The sequence below is a fragment of the Carlito syrichta genome, unplaced genomic scaffold, assembly GCF_000164805.1.
Source record: "Carlito syrichta isolate Samal-C Ts95f unplaced genomic scaffold, Tarsius_syrichta-2.0.1 Scaffold302296, whole genome shotgun sequence".
NCBI classification, from domain to species: domain Eukaryota; kingdom Metazoa; phylum Chordata; class Mammalia; order Primates; family Tarsiidae; genus Carlito; species Carlito syrichta.
The window spans coordinates 373,574-390,628 of NW_007246392.1; the positions used below are offsets into that span (position 1 = coordinate 373,574).

A 17,055-nucleotide genomic window follows, 5' to 3' on the forward strand; every position below is an offset into this window, starting at 1 on the left:
CAAATTGAATGATTTCACCCATGGAATACACAGTAAAGGGGGTTTGTGGCTATGTTTATGAATACACTTCCTGGATTTGTTACACATAATTCTGTGAAATTCATGAGTAAATGTAGAAACATATTGAAATTCCTTCTCTTTCTTTAGAGTTTTCTTGGTACGGGATAGTCAGAGTAACCCCAAAACTTTCGTACTGTCAATGAGTCATGGACAAAAAATAAAGCACTTTCAAATTATACCAGTAAGTAATTTGTGATTTAACATTCGTATATTGGAAATGATCTTAATGCATGAGCTTTAGGAAACTTTGCTTTTCTTTTGATCCTTTTATTAAATATAATTTGGAAACTTGTGCTTTGTCTAGAGTTAAGTTTGGCAGAAATGGATTTATGAGCCTAAATTAATATAAGAAATACAGGAATTGTAAAAATTAAATTTTCCTTTTTCCATGAAATATGATTTAGCAATATTGTATAGACCCCATGCCACCTGTTGTTAAAAGGCCACTAAAGGTTCTTTTTCCTGAATTCTACTAATGGTTCCTTGAGAAACATTATTTTAAAGCTCTTTTTCTTTTCTCAAAAACAATTTTTTGCTTTTTAGTTTTTGATGGTTATGAATAGAGATACAGGTACTGTGGCACCGGTGATCATTTAAACTATTCTGAACACATTTTTAAAAATTTATGGTTCTGCTTCTGGGTGGCACAGCTTGTTTTGCGACATCTGTTTCTTCTACTGCTATCTATCTGTGTGTGTGCATGTATATGTATTGGATGTGTATACTGGAACCAGGTAATAGAGAGAGATTGCGTCTACTTTCAGGAAAGTATTACAAAAGATTGCTAAATAACTAGTGCTTCCTTTTGAATTGCCTCTTTTGGGAATTATCCAAAGGTCATATAAAGTATCCTTCCTACTTCTTTGATTATGTGATCTATGTTCTCAGTAAATATGAATTGTCTAATGCCAGAAGACTTCACTGACCGAGAGAGAGAGAGAGAGAGAGAGGGAGAGAGAGAGAGAGAGAGAAACTGAGATTCCATTAGCATATGTGACTGCTCCAGAATCAATTTACTGGTACAAGTTATGTAAATATTCATTTTTGAGACTAAGTAGACAACATTTAGAAATGCAAATTATTTCTGTAAGTGGGAGCATGAAAATCTGTTTATTTTTACATTGGCTATTGCAGATTCCTTACTGTTCATTGATTCAAAATAATCCTACTGTACTAACAGAATGCTGGGAGAATTAGAAGTAGACAAAAGGTTATACTGCTTATCTAAGGATCGGATGATATTTCTTTTACTTACAAGTGATATTACAAAAAAGAAGCTGTTCATTAGTTTTATAAACTTGTCAACAATGGTATCTGGAGACAGTTTGCAATAGAATATGATTGTCCTACTGGGAAATTTGCCCTCTTTCCTAATTTGTTGCTTTTCCTTCTGCAGGTTGAAGATGATGGTGAAATGTTCCACACACTGGATGATGGCCACACAAGATTTACGGATCTAATCCAGCTGGTGGAGTTCTATCAACTCAATAGGGGTGTTCTTCCTTGCAAGTTGAAACATTATTGTGCTAGGATTCCTCTTTAGCCAAAACAGAAGTGACTTGTTAAACCATTGAAGAAAAAGGACTCAAGAAAAATGAAATAAGAGAAAGACCACAATAAGGGTGGAAATGTTACCCTGGTGAAAATAATGTATTTCACCTGCAAGCTACAAAAAATAGTGTGTGCATTGAAAAAAAGCAAAGACTTGAGTTGACATTACAGTTGCCACTTAAAATTTATTAGTTAAAATTAAACCTTAGGAAAAAAATGACTTGGTGTATTTTTGTGTGATTTTACACTACTATAATATTTTCTTCAAGTGTGCATATTTCAAACATTCATCTGTCCTTATTGATTATATAGGAGTATTACAACTACAAAATGTGAAAAAAAATTGAAGTTGAGAATTATTTGAAGACTAAATTTCAACTATTCTACTTTTTAAATATTAAGAAATACGACAAGAACTTGAATTATCAGTGAAAATAAACTGCCCACAACTTGTTGATAAAACTAAAAACTATTTTGAGTGATATATTTTCTGAGTTATAACCTTATAATCAAATCATATTTTGAGGTAACAGCTTTACATTATTTTGAAATACATTGATTTTTTTCTGGATAATTTTTATTAGTTATTGAATTATTAGTTATGCTATATAATTTATACTGGTATTGTTCCCATGAGTGGCATATTGATCACTGCATTTTTAAATTAATTTAATGATTGATTGGAACTATTTTTAAGAAAATGATAAAAATATAGACAAGATTTATATGATTTACACACACCTCCTCATAGCATATAATCTATGACAATGTGACATTGTCACTTTAATATTTCACGTTTGTCCCATGCTCTAACTTTCAGAGCACTCTTTAAATCCTTTCACTAATAGATCATTAACTGATCAAACTAGGTGAAATCAAAGATTCAAAATCTATAAGGATCTTAATAGGTAAATGCTTATTCTTCTCTTTACCTGTCCCCTTTGCAGTTTCTTACTATGGTGACATCAGTATGGAAGCCAAAGATTTTGAAAACATGAGACACAAATCTCTCTTATTACGTCTCCGAGACTGGGATTTTTATTTTTAATTCTATGACTCTGTTGCTTCCAGTGTTTTAGGGAAGGATATTCATTGCTCTAAAAAAAAAATGAGAGAAAGAGAGAGAGAGAGTAATCAAACATTAAAGTAATACAAAATATTGTCCATCTCCTCTAACTGGGCCTTCATGATAACATTGTGAGAAAGTTAAATTTTTTTTAGACAATATTTCAAAATGCATACTTTAGTTCTAAATGAAAACTGGACATTTTCTGTTGACAAAGAATATGAAAACATTCACGAAATGCTAGTAAGACAAATTATCACTGGAAAATAATTTTTTTGAATTTCAAAATATTCAATTTACTTTTAGTCAATACAAACCTAATTGCTAAGACACCAAGATTTAAAACATTAATCTGATGGTATAAAAATGAGCCTGGTTTCCACAAAGGCTTGGAAGAGACATAGGACCTCCCATTGGAACAGCATAGATAAACATACTTGCACCTTTCAACCTTTCAGAATGACCTTGAGTATTTCTGATTTATATTCAATTTATAAAAAGATTGTGTTTTCAATTGGAATACATTTTCTTATTTTGTAGCCAATTCAAATAGACAATATCAGAAAGTGTAATATTTTAAATACTAAACTCATCAATTAACCAATTTGTGCTTGCATTAGTTATTTGTGTCTCTAATTTCATTCATAATCTAAATTTATTATTGTGGGACCCAGATTTTGTTTGTAATTGCTTAATTTGATCTTAAAGCATGAATCAAGAAAAATTGCTATAGAAGGGTTGACAGAGGGAAATCATTTTCTTGAATCCTTCTGAAAAAGGTCTTACCTGCCTGTGCGTGTGTATGTGTGTGTGTGTAATAAATCTAATATGACATTAAATCTGAAAATGTCAGATGCATTCATAGTTAGTACAATATTAAAATACATTCCCTAGAAATATGTGAGTTATCTTTGGATTGTTTCATTTTTACCTAACCATGTTCTGATAGCTTGTACCATTTTGGATAGGAATGAAGACAAATCAGCTCTGTTTTCTTCCATTTCTGTTCACATGTTGGAGGTAATATGGTTTACTCCTCCAGAAAGAAGCAAACCTAGTAGACCATTGGGTCTATGTTCTTTTTTTTAACTTCCTTATATTGAAATATCTGAAGATCTAATCAAACAAGATAAAAATTAATTAGGAGTACTTAAATTCAGAATAAGTACTTGTTTCACATGGATAATAGTGTAAACCTTGACTGATTTGAGTAGATTATTAGATGGTCATTATTTTAGCTCTGGAGTGGTCGATATGAATGGTCTCTGGCTTTTTAAGGCTAGTAATGACAGCTGTGCACGTGGTAGTTGTGTTCTGGTGATGCCATACTACTTCCTAGATAGTAACTAAGTAGGAAAGATTGTCATTGTTAATGGTTACAGCTTGGTGTTCCAAGCTGGCTCCGTGGTCTAAAGGTCCCTCACGGTTTCCAGGCTTCTTAAGCTTTGTTGTGTCTTGAATCCATTCAGCTGCCTGGTGAAGTGTATGGACCCTCTTCACAGAATATCTTTAAATGCATAAAATAAAATAAATAGAATTTCAAAACAAGCTAATTATATAGAAACACAATTCCATATAATTGTGTGTTTAAGTGGACCCCAGGTGGAAACCTTGCTGTATTGTGACCTGCCAGATCTCCTGTCTGTGTTGACTATTATCCATATAAGGCATCCAGTTTTCCACCTCAAATTCTTTAGGGAACAGAGTGGATGGTGCACAGTGTAACTCACACTACCAGTGGGGCACAGGGTCGATTGTTTGAGATTTAGCATTCTTGTAACATTCATTGAAAATTCACTCAGCCAGACCTCCATGCCTACCTCTTGTGGGATGCATCACCTATTTCCAGTTCTGACTCTCACACTTTTATCATCTGTAATAGTTAGGCATGCTCATAACTGGGCAGCTTATAATGTCTCTAACCACATGTTCCTCAGGTCACACTATGGATTTTCATCGAAGAAAGGCTGCCCTCTTGGCTAAGCATGTAACCATACTCACCGGCAAAGTTCATTACAGAGATCCTGCAACTAAATTTCTAACTAGCATAAATACTTGGTTCTGCAGTTGGGGTATCATGTGATTAGTTCTTTGCCATGTCAATATTCTTTGTAGGTATAAATTATTTGCTACTTCCTAATTCAACCTCACACAATACATAAGATATCAGAAGCTAGAGTTAAGATTATAGCTCTGGCGTTATACTTGTGGATTTGAATACTAGCACATTACATAGTAGCTATGTAGCCTTGGTCAAATCAATTTCCTTAATGTCTCAGAGGAGATCACCACTACTATCACCATCATCATCATTATCACCACTTCTTTTTTTGTATTTGTTTCATTTTTATAACTTTTTATTATGAAAAACTCAAACTGTAAAAAGCAAGAGTCGACAGAAGAATATATGTAATAAACCCCCATACACTCTTCACTCCACTTCAATAATCATGAACCTGTGGTCACATCACCACTTCTTAAGTTGACTTGGCAGTTAAATAAAAGTGCTTAGTTAAATAAAATTGTTCAGACTCTTTGTTGACGTATATTTGTATTACATTTGTGATTGTACATTTAGGCCCACCACCTCTCAGGGACGTTGCCCTGTCCACTGAGTGTATTTATGTTGCTACCTCTTGTTCTTCCTGCCAGGAACAATACATTGTACAGTGCATATTAGCCTCTTGTTTCAGTTCTTCCTTAAGGTTGCTTTTATGGAAGTAACCCTGTACACTACAATGGGTGCTGCACAAACTGTGTGGATGACCATACTCTGCCTATCTGTACTAGAGCCTATAGATTACTATTCTTTCTTTTTTAAAAACTGATTTAAAAAGATAAAGAGTGATTTAGGATTGTTGCATTCATATCCAAATTATAATGACTGATAAGGTGGGAAATACAGAAGTTTGAAAACCTGCTTTTAGAGTCCCTGCCTGGAACTGTAGAACATGAGGTAGTACATGACTGGGAGTGGGAAGATGAGGAAACTCTTCCTAGGTGATTGATGCATCTCTGAGAAATTAATAAATGTTTGCTGTGAATATGTCCCTCTTCTGGCTCGTCATACATTCAGTGGATTCTGCTCTCCTCAGAAGCTCCTTAATTGTTTTCAATCTGGTTAGGAGCAGAACATTGTCTTGTGTGCTTTTTAAGTTCACTCCAGATTGTAGGATTTAGTTAGGTACCTATTATGTGAAAGGCACTTTCAGAAATGTAAAATTGGAGAATAGACCATAGATATACAGGTATCTATCCTAGAAGGCAGCCTTGGTAAGTGTTATACTGTAAATACAATGGGAGAAAGCCATGGCTATACTTGCTGAAAGATGAAAGGAAGAAAGTGAGTTCCTGGAAGGCCGGTAGGAGTTCCATTTCAAAGACTTGGAGAAAGAACTGTACAGTGTCATCAGAGGGAAGGAGGTAATGCTAGGCAGCTTGGAAAGAGCAAAGATTGAATTGAAAAGTTTTTCTGAAAATTATAGCTTCATTGTATCTGAAGTCCACTGGGCACTATAACAGAGAGGAAATAAGACTGGCAAATAAGGCTGGAACGGCAAGCTCCTGCTTCATTAAGGAGCACTTCAGTGGTAGGCAAAGCAGTTTATATTCTAGTTGAGAAACATCAGTGTTTTACCCCATCACATTTTTACCTTGCTGAGATTGTGAATGGGCTTTATCTATCTTTTTTTTTTTGTGTTGGAGTCTCACTCTGTCGCCCAGACTGGAGTGCAGTGGCCGCTCCCGGCCACCGCAGCCTCGACCTGCTGGGCTCCGGCGATCCTTCCACCTCAGCCTTCCAAGTAGCCAAAATTACAGGCATGCACTACCACACCCGGCTGATTTTTTGATTTATTGTAGAGATGAGTTCTCGCTGCCCAGGCGGGTCTCGAACCTGCAGGCTCAGGCAATCCACTCACCTCAGCCTCCCAAAGGCGCGGGATTGCAGGCTGAGCCACCGAGCCCAGCTTTATCCATCTTTTTGTCTCTACCCTGCACATTAGAAATTCTCAAAGATGTTTATTAAACCAATGAGTGAATTCATTCTCCTTCTATCTAGAGGGTAGAAGTAACCTGGCAAAGTCTGGAGTTATAAAGGTAACTATGGGTAAGATGACTAAGGATGGAAAAAGGAACCAAAGGAGGGTGGCCCAGCAAGGAGCTATTATAATAGTCTTGGCAATAGTCATGAGAGTCTGTTGTAGAGCCATGTCATGACAAAGATTTTTGTGGTGAGTGAATCATTAATTACATCATAAGTGATTGGATGAGAGGGATGAGGGAGAAGCAAAAGGAGAAGTAAAACTTGACTAGTACGTTTAGGGCTAGAGAAACTAGAAGGATTGATATTTATGGTGATAAAAAAACATGAATTTTTTAATAATTCAAAATGTTTATACTTCTCAGAAATAGGTAGATCAAACAGATATGAAATAAGCAAAATTCAAGTTTGCAGAGTACAGAATCCCTGACTCCAGTGATTGTATATGAGCATGGCAGAACTATCAATGTATTGGTCTGCTTTAGGGAGAACACACGGACTCTCATCTGGATGTGGGAGCTTTCTTTTATTATTATTATTTTTTATTTTTCCAAGGGAGGAACCGTGTCTTTATTTTGAAACAATAGGTGGCCTCCTGGCGGTGGGAACGTGCTTCCGCCCGCGGGGGACGTGTCCGCCCCCCTGGACCTTCAAGGTGGGGCGGGGTAGAGGCCCCAGCTGCAGAGCTCAGACGCTTAGGATGTGCTTCAGGAAGGCTGCAGAGAAGGCAAGAGGCCCTCGTAGTTGAGGCAGCCATTGCTGTCCTCGTGTCCTGCCAGAACAGTCTCCACCTCCTCCTCTGTCATCTTCTCTCCCAGCGTGGTGAGGATGTGTCTGAGCTCTGCTCCCATGACTTTGCCGTTCCTCTCCTTGTCAAACACACGAAGCCCCTCCAGGTAGTCCTCCTATGAGCCTTGGTCCCGGTTCTTGGCCACTGCCTGGAGCATGGGCAGGAAAGTCTTAGAGGCTTGTAGATTACCCAGGGAATTGTTCCACTTATTCTTCTAGTATAATCCTCTAGTAAAAAATCTCCTATTTTAAAACTTCTGCTCTAGAAAACTATATTTGCCATTATATTGAAGGATTCTCCAAATCATTCTGTGAACCAGATGACAGGAAATAAAAATGATGAATTTAACAGATGTCATCAGAATTCTTAGAGAAAAAATTGTCTTTCTTCATAACCTTTTCATTTAGGAAGGTAAGGCCTTAAGGGTTGATGTTGAAGGAAATGGTTAAGTACAGAGAACTTCATTTTGCACAGTAAGTTAAAATTAGGGTACAGAAATGAAGAAGAAAGAGAATAATTAAGGGTCTAACAAGATGGTGGGAGCCTGGGACCTGAGGAGGAAGATGGCCATTGAGAAGCAGAGACCAGATGGCAAGAAGAATCCTAGGAACATGGATATTGAGTACACATTTTTAATGATGTTTACTCTGTCATTCTACAGTTTAATTACTCTCCATCTTCCCAAACCTGAAATAAAGTCCCAACACATATAGATGATTTGGAGAAGAGGTGTTACAGAAAGTCAAGGAAAAGGTCCATCCTCCATCCACATCAAGGTTGGGTGGCACAGAAGGGTGGAACACCCACAGCAGAAGTAGGAAATCCAAACTATAGGACCACGTGTCAGAAATTTTGTATTGGACATAATTGGCCTTCTAAGTAGACATAATTTTGTTTTATAAAAACCAAAATACAAGTTGCTCTCAGTAACATATAAGTTGTATATTTTATAATCAAGCCTATAATCCCAGCACTTTGGGATGCCAAGGCGAGAGAATTGCCTGAGCCCAGGGATTCGAGACCAGCCTGAGCAGCTTGGCAAGACCTCATCTCTACAATAAATCAAAATGTAAACCAGGCATGGTAGCACTTGCTTGTAGTTCCAGCTACTTGGAAGGCTGAGGTGGAAGGATTTCCTGAGCTCTGCAGGTCGAGGTTGCGGTGGCCATGAGCGTGCCACTCCACTTCAGCCTGGGCGACTCAAAACAATTCAAAACAAACAAACAAACAAAAATCATCCCTTGGTTACCTTAGCAAAAAACCTAACTCATTTCTTGGCCTTCTCATTCACAGTCTACCTTCTTGCACATCGTCGTCGCCGCTGTTACTTGTTGATGACTCCTCAACCTCACTGAAACCGTGAGGTTTTTAACACGCTAAAAAGAAACTTCAGACCTTTGTCTTGCAACTACTTTGGTGCTCTTGACCACTCCCTTTTTGAGCTACTTTATGCCCTTGATTTCTATGTCAAATGAGTGCTTACACTCATATTTTCTGCTGGGTACCTCTTCTTGGTCTCCTTTACAGACTTGGTACATCTTATGGTTACATCAAACATGAATCTCTTTATCTTCCTTTTAAAACCTGATGTCCAAATTAGGAACTTCACGGTAACTTGGATGGATTTAGAGTCTATAATACTCTGTGATCTAGCACAGAAACAAAGAACTGAGCACCATATGTTCTCACTCATAAACGGACCCTGAACGATTATCATAATACTATAAGAAAGGGATTGGCAGTAGCGGGAAACTGCCAGGGGAGGGAGAGGGGAGCACACTTCATCAATAAGGGTACCCGATCTCAAACCAGGTGACGTAGGGACCAAAGTGAGGCTCAACCTTTTCCCATACAGTGACCATTTGTATACCTCACCCTGGATTGTACCCCACATCTTAAAAAAATAAAAATTAAAAAAACTCAACAAAAAAGCCTGATGTCCTTCAAAGCTTCAGTAAACACAGTATTACCAGTCAGTTTCCCAAACAGACACCTGGAAAGTATTAAGAGACTATCACCTTCCATTACCAAAGAGCCCAATGAGCTACAGATATCACTGTTATATTTGTGTATTGCTCTCTACCTTCATTGCCATTACACAAATTTGGGCCACATTTTTTTCCCTTTAGACTACCATAGAAGACGCTTGAATGGTCTTTCCCCTGGTCTTTCTTCACATCTATACTCCTACTCTAAGATTGAATGATCTCTCCAAATACTTATTTGATCATGGTACTTTCCTATCTAAAAACTTCAATGACTTCTCATTGCCTTTGGATAATGTGTATTCTTCCTAACACGTCTATGAGGTTTTCATGTTTTGGCCTTTGTGTTCCAGTATCATCTTCAGCCTCTCTCCCTTGCAGTCTCTTTTCCAGTCAGTCAATTTTCTTTAACTTTGGGCCTTGGAACACACTGCATTCTTCATCTCAAATATATTCCTTTACCATTCTTTCTAATTCTATTAACTCCTTTCTCCTTTTAAAGCTCATGTAACACTTCTTTTTTTTTTCTAGTACAAGTCTCTTGTTGCAGATTAGGTTAGGTTGCCCTACAATATATTCTTTTAGTTATTCTGTCATAATACTCATCACATTCTATTGAATTACTTGTTAGTTTTTGTTTTCCCTACTAAATGTAAGCTGCTGACAAGGAAGGAGTATCTTGTTCATGGTTGTAACCTCAAAATTTTCAAATTGCCTAAGGTTGATATTAAGTGCTTAATATAAATGTGTTAAATGAATCAATACATGAATGAGGAAATGACTTCAGGTCTTGGGAAATGTGGATTGGAAGCTGAACAAAGGAAAAGAAATATATAATCATCCTGTGTAGTTTCAAAAAAAAGAAGAAATAAAATCTGTGAGTGAAGTGATATTATTCAATTGCTCCAATAGTGAAGATATATATATATATACATATACATATATGTATGTATATATATGTATGTATGTGTGTGTAGCTCATGCCTGTAATCCCAATGTGTTGAGAGGCTGCGGTTGGAGGATTTCTTGAGACTAGGAGTTTGAGACCAGCCTGAGAAACATAGCAAGACCATATAGAATGATTTTTAAAAAATTAGCTGGATGTGGTGGCACATGCCTATAGTCCTGGCTACTTGGGAGGTTAAAGCAGGAGGATTGCTTGAGACCAGAAATTCAAAGCTGCAGTGAGCTATGATTTACTGTGCTCTAATCTGGGTGACTGAGGAAGATCCTGTTTCAAATAAAACAAATTGCCCAGAGCATTACAAGTGACCTGATAACAGATGACTCATTCAATATCAATGTTTTCAGTTAAATGGTGCTGATTGCTAAAGTGAAAGATCAAGCCATAGTCCTTATTGTTTGGGACCACACCTTGGATTTCTATAAAGGTGGACTTTGTTGCACTCAACGTCTTTGAGCAAATGTATATACTTTTAAAACAGAAAGTTAAAAAGAGAGAGAAACCAGAAAAAGAACCAAGAATTTGCATGGAATTAGAAATGAATAAGGAAACAGTTGATACTAAAGTTTTGATGGGACAACTAGTATTCATAGCTCTCTCCCTCATTCTTTATTCTATAATAAATTTCAGATAGTTCAAAAGCATAAGGATAAAATATTATATTATAAAAAACTGGAAAAATTATGGGTGTATATTTTTATAAAAGTGTGGTTTATTTAATCATGTTACTCAAGCTAGAGATAAAATAATCATTGAAATATACAAAGTTAAAATATATACAGAAAAGAATATCACTATAAAGAAAGCTTAATGACAAAAGAAAAATTGGGTAAAATATTCATAACATTATTAACAAGAAATAAGATTAATATTTTTGTTGTGCAAATGCCCCATATGTCAGTAAGCAAGCTATGCATTCCAGTAGAAAGAAAGCAAAGAAATGAACTGGTAATATACAAAATAGATGTAGCTATTAAACATATAAAAAATTCAGCCTCATTGATTTTCAGGAACTAAAATTTAAAATTTGATCAGTTATTTTGGCCTAATAGATTGGTACTAAGTACTGTCAAGGTTATGGGGGGGATTAAGCAATAAGCAATCTTACCACGTGATTGGTGAGAATTTTAGGTGCTGCATCCTTTTGGGAGAGCAATTAGACAATATTTATGTAAAATAGATAAGGTAAATTCTCCTTTAGCCAGAAACTCTATTTCTAGAAATTTATTCTAGGGAGAAAATTAGTCAAATAGTGCATCCAACTGTATTATTCAATTCATTTATATATTTGTTCAAGCAGCAGATATTTTGTTAGTGCCCACTGTATGTTTGACTGTGAAAAACTGTGGTACATGTAGAACAATCAGTGATCTTATGGGGCTTCGACTCTGGTAAAGGTTACAGACCAAAACCATGAACACATATTGAAAAATATTTACAAGTTACTGATAAGAAAGTCTCAACAGAAATAAGAGAATGGGTACTGTATATTAGACAGGATGTCCAAAGACCTCCCTAGGGAGGAACCATTTAAGGGAAGACACAGTGAAAAGGATCTAGCCATGTGAGAGCTGTGAGGGCGAAGAGCTTTCCAAGCAGTGGAAAGAGCATGTGCAAAAGTCCCAAGGCAAAAAAGTAGCCTGACGTATTTGAGGAACACAAGGGAGACCAGAATGAGCATAGTAGGTAAGGAAGAAGTAGTACAGATGATGGTGAAGATGCAGGTAACATTCAAATCTTACAGGCCCTTTTAGGACATGAAAAGTTTTCTTTTTATCTTAAGGGTCATGGAAAGCCAGTGATGACTTTTACACAAACAAAAAAGATAGAATGAAATTTATATTTGGACAAAATCACTTTGAAGTTTTTTGGATAAGGGGCTGGAAGTGAACAAGAATACAGATTTCCTTTAACATCGTTTATAATGGTGAGAGAACAGATTCTTACCAATGGAGGACTGGTCATAATCAGAGTGGATGATCATATATCTTTACATACTGAAATGGAAAAATTTCTCTAATTTTTGAAAAAGAAGTGTATCTTTGTGTATGTATTGTGCATACATGCTAGAAATATGCTCACAAAAATGATAGTAAAAGTAGTTTACCCTCCTCTCTCTGTAGTATAAAATTCATGGGATGTTGGGGTAACTACATTTTGCTTTATATTTTTTTCTATGTTGCTTTTTTATGACCGGGCATACTTTTTATTATTAGAAAAAATAATTCACTTTTCCATTTAGGGAAAAAAAGACAAGTGGAAAATGATTTAAGTTATTTTACACATTCTACTTTCTAAAATTTAACTATGTTATTTTGTGATTTCTTCATGCAAACTGCCATACTTTTGTAGTAAAGTACACAATTGGATTGTGGGATATCTTATCCATCTAAACTAGTATTTCAATCTAAGCATGTTACTCCTCTGTCAAAACATGTGGATTCATTATTTCCCATTAATTCTTTGTGGACAATGAACACGTATCTTGGCAGATACCTGCCTATTCCTTAAGGAAAGAAGAGAAGTCTATATTTAGGCTCTCTCCCTAGGCTGTGGTCTTTGTAACTCAAAGGAACTAGAGAATTTTCAATAAAAGAGACCTGTTTTTATCTTCTGACGCTAGGCTAGCTCCCAGCTTTTCATCCTGAAGGCCTGGGAAAGATCACAAAGTGGCTTCAGCTTCCAGCTCCCCAGTCTTCTTCTAGTGGTATTATGCTAGACGTACATGAATCCTACATCCTTGAGAATCTGAAGGTTGTTTGAGCATATTTTCTGAAAGGACATTACTTTCTGGTTGTTGTACTGTGAAATCATGTAACATTTTACTACAGTAAAAGAAAATAGCTTACCTGGAATTCCAATCTACCTGGTTAATTTTCTGTCCCTCCAGAAAATGGAAAATAGTTTTTCCTCTCTTAAACTCTAGATGCTGTCTCTCTTACTCTTCCCATTTTATAACCCCATACATGTAATACCTTTTTCTTGGTTTCTCATAGAAAATAGCTTAGCCTTTGTGCTTTCTTGCCCTTGTGTCTCTTCACTTCTTTGTGCTTTATAGAATTGTCTTTTACTCCATGTCACAATGATTAACATAAAGTTATTACATTGTGGCTTCCAAGTAAATAACCAAACTCTCTGTGCAGTAACGCAAATCATCCATGAAGCTTCTGATTGATTGAAAACTTAGTTGTGGGCTTTAGAGGGATGATCATGATGTTATGACGATGATGATAATGATGCTGATGATAATTGGTTAAATATTTGCAACACTGCCGAATGCATCGAGTGCTCCCTGCGGAAGCACAATTTCCCTAGAACTTGTAGGATGTGTTTAGTTAAACTTTTAAAAAATCACATAAGTAGCACATTTTTATAGTTAAAAAGATTAGGCAACATTAGCTGGAAAAAAAAAGGGAAAGAATCCTGTAATTTTATCACCTGCAAACAACACATCCATATATATAGTAAGAATAAATTGTGTATTATCTTTGAACGTTTAGCATTAGTTATCCATCACCTATTTAAATTCACTTCTGTAGCATCTGACTTTTATTTATAAGCAATCATGAATTACTCCATCTTAAATGCATTGCCCGGAAGACTGGGGAAAATACCTTTTCTTTTTTTAGTAAGTTTTGATTGGTTTGATAATGAAACTTTGGGAAATGGCATAATACAAAAGTTATTAATTCCGAAGAATTTGTCCCTCTGATAAAATTGAACCTCTCCTCATGTTGCCCCTGATAGGGAGTCCAAAACATTATGTGTTCTGTGTTCCATAAGAAATTCCAAGATGCACTGAAGATAAGAGATTCTATCCTAGTGCAGTGTTCCTCAAAGTGTGGTCTATGAAACACATGCATCAAAAACTTATCTCAAAGATTCTTGCATAGCTCTACAAGGGGGCTCAGAAATCTGCACTTATAAGAAACCTTACAGGTGATTCTGATACTTACCAAACTTTGAAAACCACCATCTTCATTCACCTGACTATTCCTGCTCTGTACTAGTCTTTTCTAAATGCTTCATTGTTTTCAAAACTGTAGTATCAAGGCAATTCATCCAATTCCTGTTAGTGTGAAATGGTAGTATTAATTTTTGCTGACCATAAAACCAGTGAGGATGTTTTCTCACTGTATTTCAGTTTCTCTTCTTCCTAGCTCACAACGATGAGGAGCTTTATTGGAGTCACCCTAACTCTGAATACATAGAATGATTCTCATATATTATTGAGTTTCAAGGATTTAAATGTTAAACACATGATGCTGTAAATGTAATGGATGTATAGGTTAATGCAACTAAAGTTAACATTAAGAAAAGGCATATGTAAAACCTTCTGATTCTTTTTCACACTTCTTGAACGAAAAATTCAAAGAATCAGAACGATGCCAAGGACAGCCAGTGGATGTCACCAGTGCGCCGTGGATTTGTAGAACGAAGCATTGTTTTTGCTGTTACCTCTCTGGAGTAACTGACTGGTGGTCTTATACCTTTGTAACATACAATATATATATTTTTTGTTTCCTTATAAATTATTGACTGATTCTGTACCAATTAGTTTTACCAGTTGATAGGTTTATTATCAGTTAAGCTTCAAGACAAGAACCTGGATTCAAGTGATTAAAAATTTAGAGGCGGTTGATTAAATATGCAGATAGTCTGTGAAGCTACTTCTTGAAACTATTATATTGCCTTTTAATACTAATGATTTGTATAATTAATTAAAAAAAAGCTTGAAAGCATTTAAAAAAGAAGTGAGACATTAAAGGGAATTGGGTTAAATGCCAAGAAGTAAGATTAGCATTCGATTAGGAAACATTTACCCTATCAGATAGTTATAGTTGCTGTGTTTTAAAATATGGTTCCCTTTTTAGCAAATCTCATGTTATAAAATTCTACAGTTGTTTTGGAAATTATGCATCAGTGAGTGGTCTGAGGGCTAATTAGATATATTTTGTGAATTGTATACTTTTTCCTCCAATTAAAAATTTTAATTACTTCAGTGAAAATTTTGCAATTTGAAGGTTTGTTGTGAAGTATAAGCAGTGAAGCATAGATGTCCAGATCAAACTAGGACCGCTGTTGAGATCCCTTGGCTTACAAGAAAACTATTTTTAGTTAATTATAACATTATGAAATTGCCCTAAGCAACTCTGACCCCCAAGCTCAGAGTTTTAAAATGCATTTTTCTCCAGATCATGGATTCTTCTTTGCTATGAACATGAGTCTGGAATCAGTCCAGGCCCTTTCTTTGTGTGATAGCAGAAATACGTTTAAACACTTTATGCTTCTGTTTTCCTCGCTGTGTTATAGGGCAAATCAAACAATACCAGAAATAACTATTACTTGGGGTACTTGGCTAAATGTCAGGCACTACCATAGGCTCTTTGCACAGTTTACCTCATTAAATCATTGAAAAAAGTCCTATAAGGAAAATCATGATATTCTGATGTCACAGAGGAGAAAACAGAGAAGTAAAATGTTGATGCTTGCTTTTAGATCGTGGGGTGTCTGTCTGAAACACCTAAGATATTTTCAAAAGGGCTCTTTTCAGTATATAATGCTGTTGCTATGCTTTCTAAAGCCCAGGTATTACCCTGAATGTGCTCCATGGGTAGTGCATTGACCAAGGGCTGGCTGTGCATGCCACAATGTGAGAGCCATTGATGTCAAAGTACAACGTTCCTGGACAGGAAGTCCCTGCCAAGCTTCTTCCAGTATTCTTTGAAGCAAGCTCTATCTATGCTGACCCTGGGACTGAATCTAGTTACTTTCACTTTGGAGACTGTGGAATCAGATGTTTTAATGTTTATGGGTTAAGTTTTGAGGTATTATCATAGAAGGCAGGAAACTGGAGAAGATATTTTCAATTTTAATTTAGAGATGGAAAAAGCCATGGTGAATATCAATAACAGCCTCAAGGTCATTCATTTCAAGAGTCTAAGACTAATGGACTCTTCTCAAGTTAGACCTTTTTAATCATACTCTTGTTGGAGAAATTTTTCTGAGGATTGCTTCCATAACTACAGTTTTTGCTGGGTTATTATTAACTATGTGCTCTAATAATGTCCCAAACTCAGCACGACACAATTATATCTGTGGGTAAACACTGTCTATGAATCAAATGACAATTGTAAAATGAACTAAAATAGGTTAAATTATTAAGAAACTATTGTTCTGGATTTGTAGAATAAATATGCTGGTGGGATAACTTGTTTTTTATTCCTTCATATTTCAGGATTTATTTCCAAGATTATGTGCAAGCTACTTTATTTTATAGTTGTTTTTATGTGGTATTTTTCAACTGTTTAATGGTGATTTCTGTCAAAATCTATCTATCTGTCTTTTTAAAATCTAGACCAAAAAGTTCTTTGTGTAAAGGAACTCTGTCACTGGATGTTTTAGTTGGAAGGGATCCAGGGAAGCAGTGTGTATGAGGATGGGGGAGTTAAAAGACTTTAAGTTTTAGGCATAGAAAGACTGGGAGTGTTCAAGTCCATTTACCAGCTCTGACTTTGGGATACATTTCTTCTCTTCACTGAGCTTCTTTTTAGAAAAGGAATTGTCATAAGGTTGAGATAATATATGCTAAGCACA

General features: G+C 35.9%; 1 protein-coding gene across 2 annotated transcripts in view; it reads left to right on the plus strand.

The window, feature by feature from the left end:
* Window positions 1-3,281, plus strand: part of GRB14 (growth factor receptor bound protein 14) — a 135,092-nt gene extending 131,811 nt beyond the window's left edge. Inside the window, exons 13-14 of one of the 2 annotated variants that reach the window (XM_008056235.1) lie at window positions 148-241; window positions 1,457-1,831. In XM_008056235.1, coding sequence (XP_008054426.1) covers window positions 148-241; window positions 1,457-1,603 — 241 coding nt within the window. In that variant the 3' untranslated portion in view covers window positions 1,604-1,831. Of the gene's footprint in view, window positions 1-147; window positions 242-1,456 lie in introns of both variants that reach the window. The other variant, XM_021711436.1, reaches the window with a different exon arrangement.
* Window positions 3,282-17,055: the final 13,774 nt, after the last annotated feature.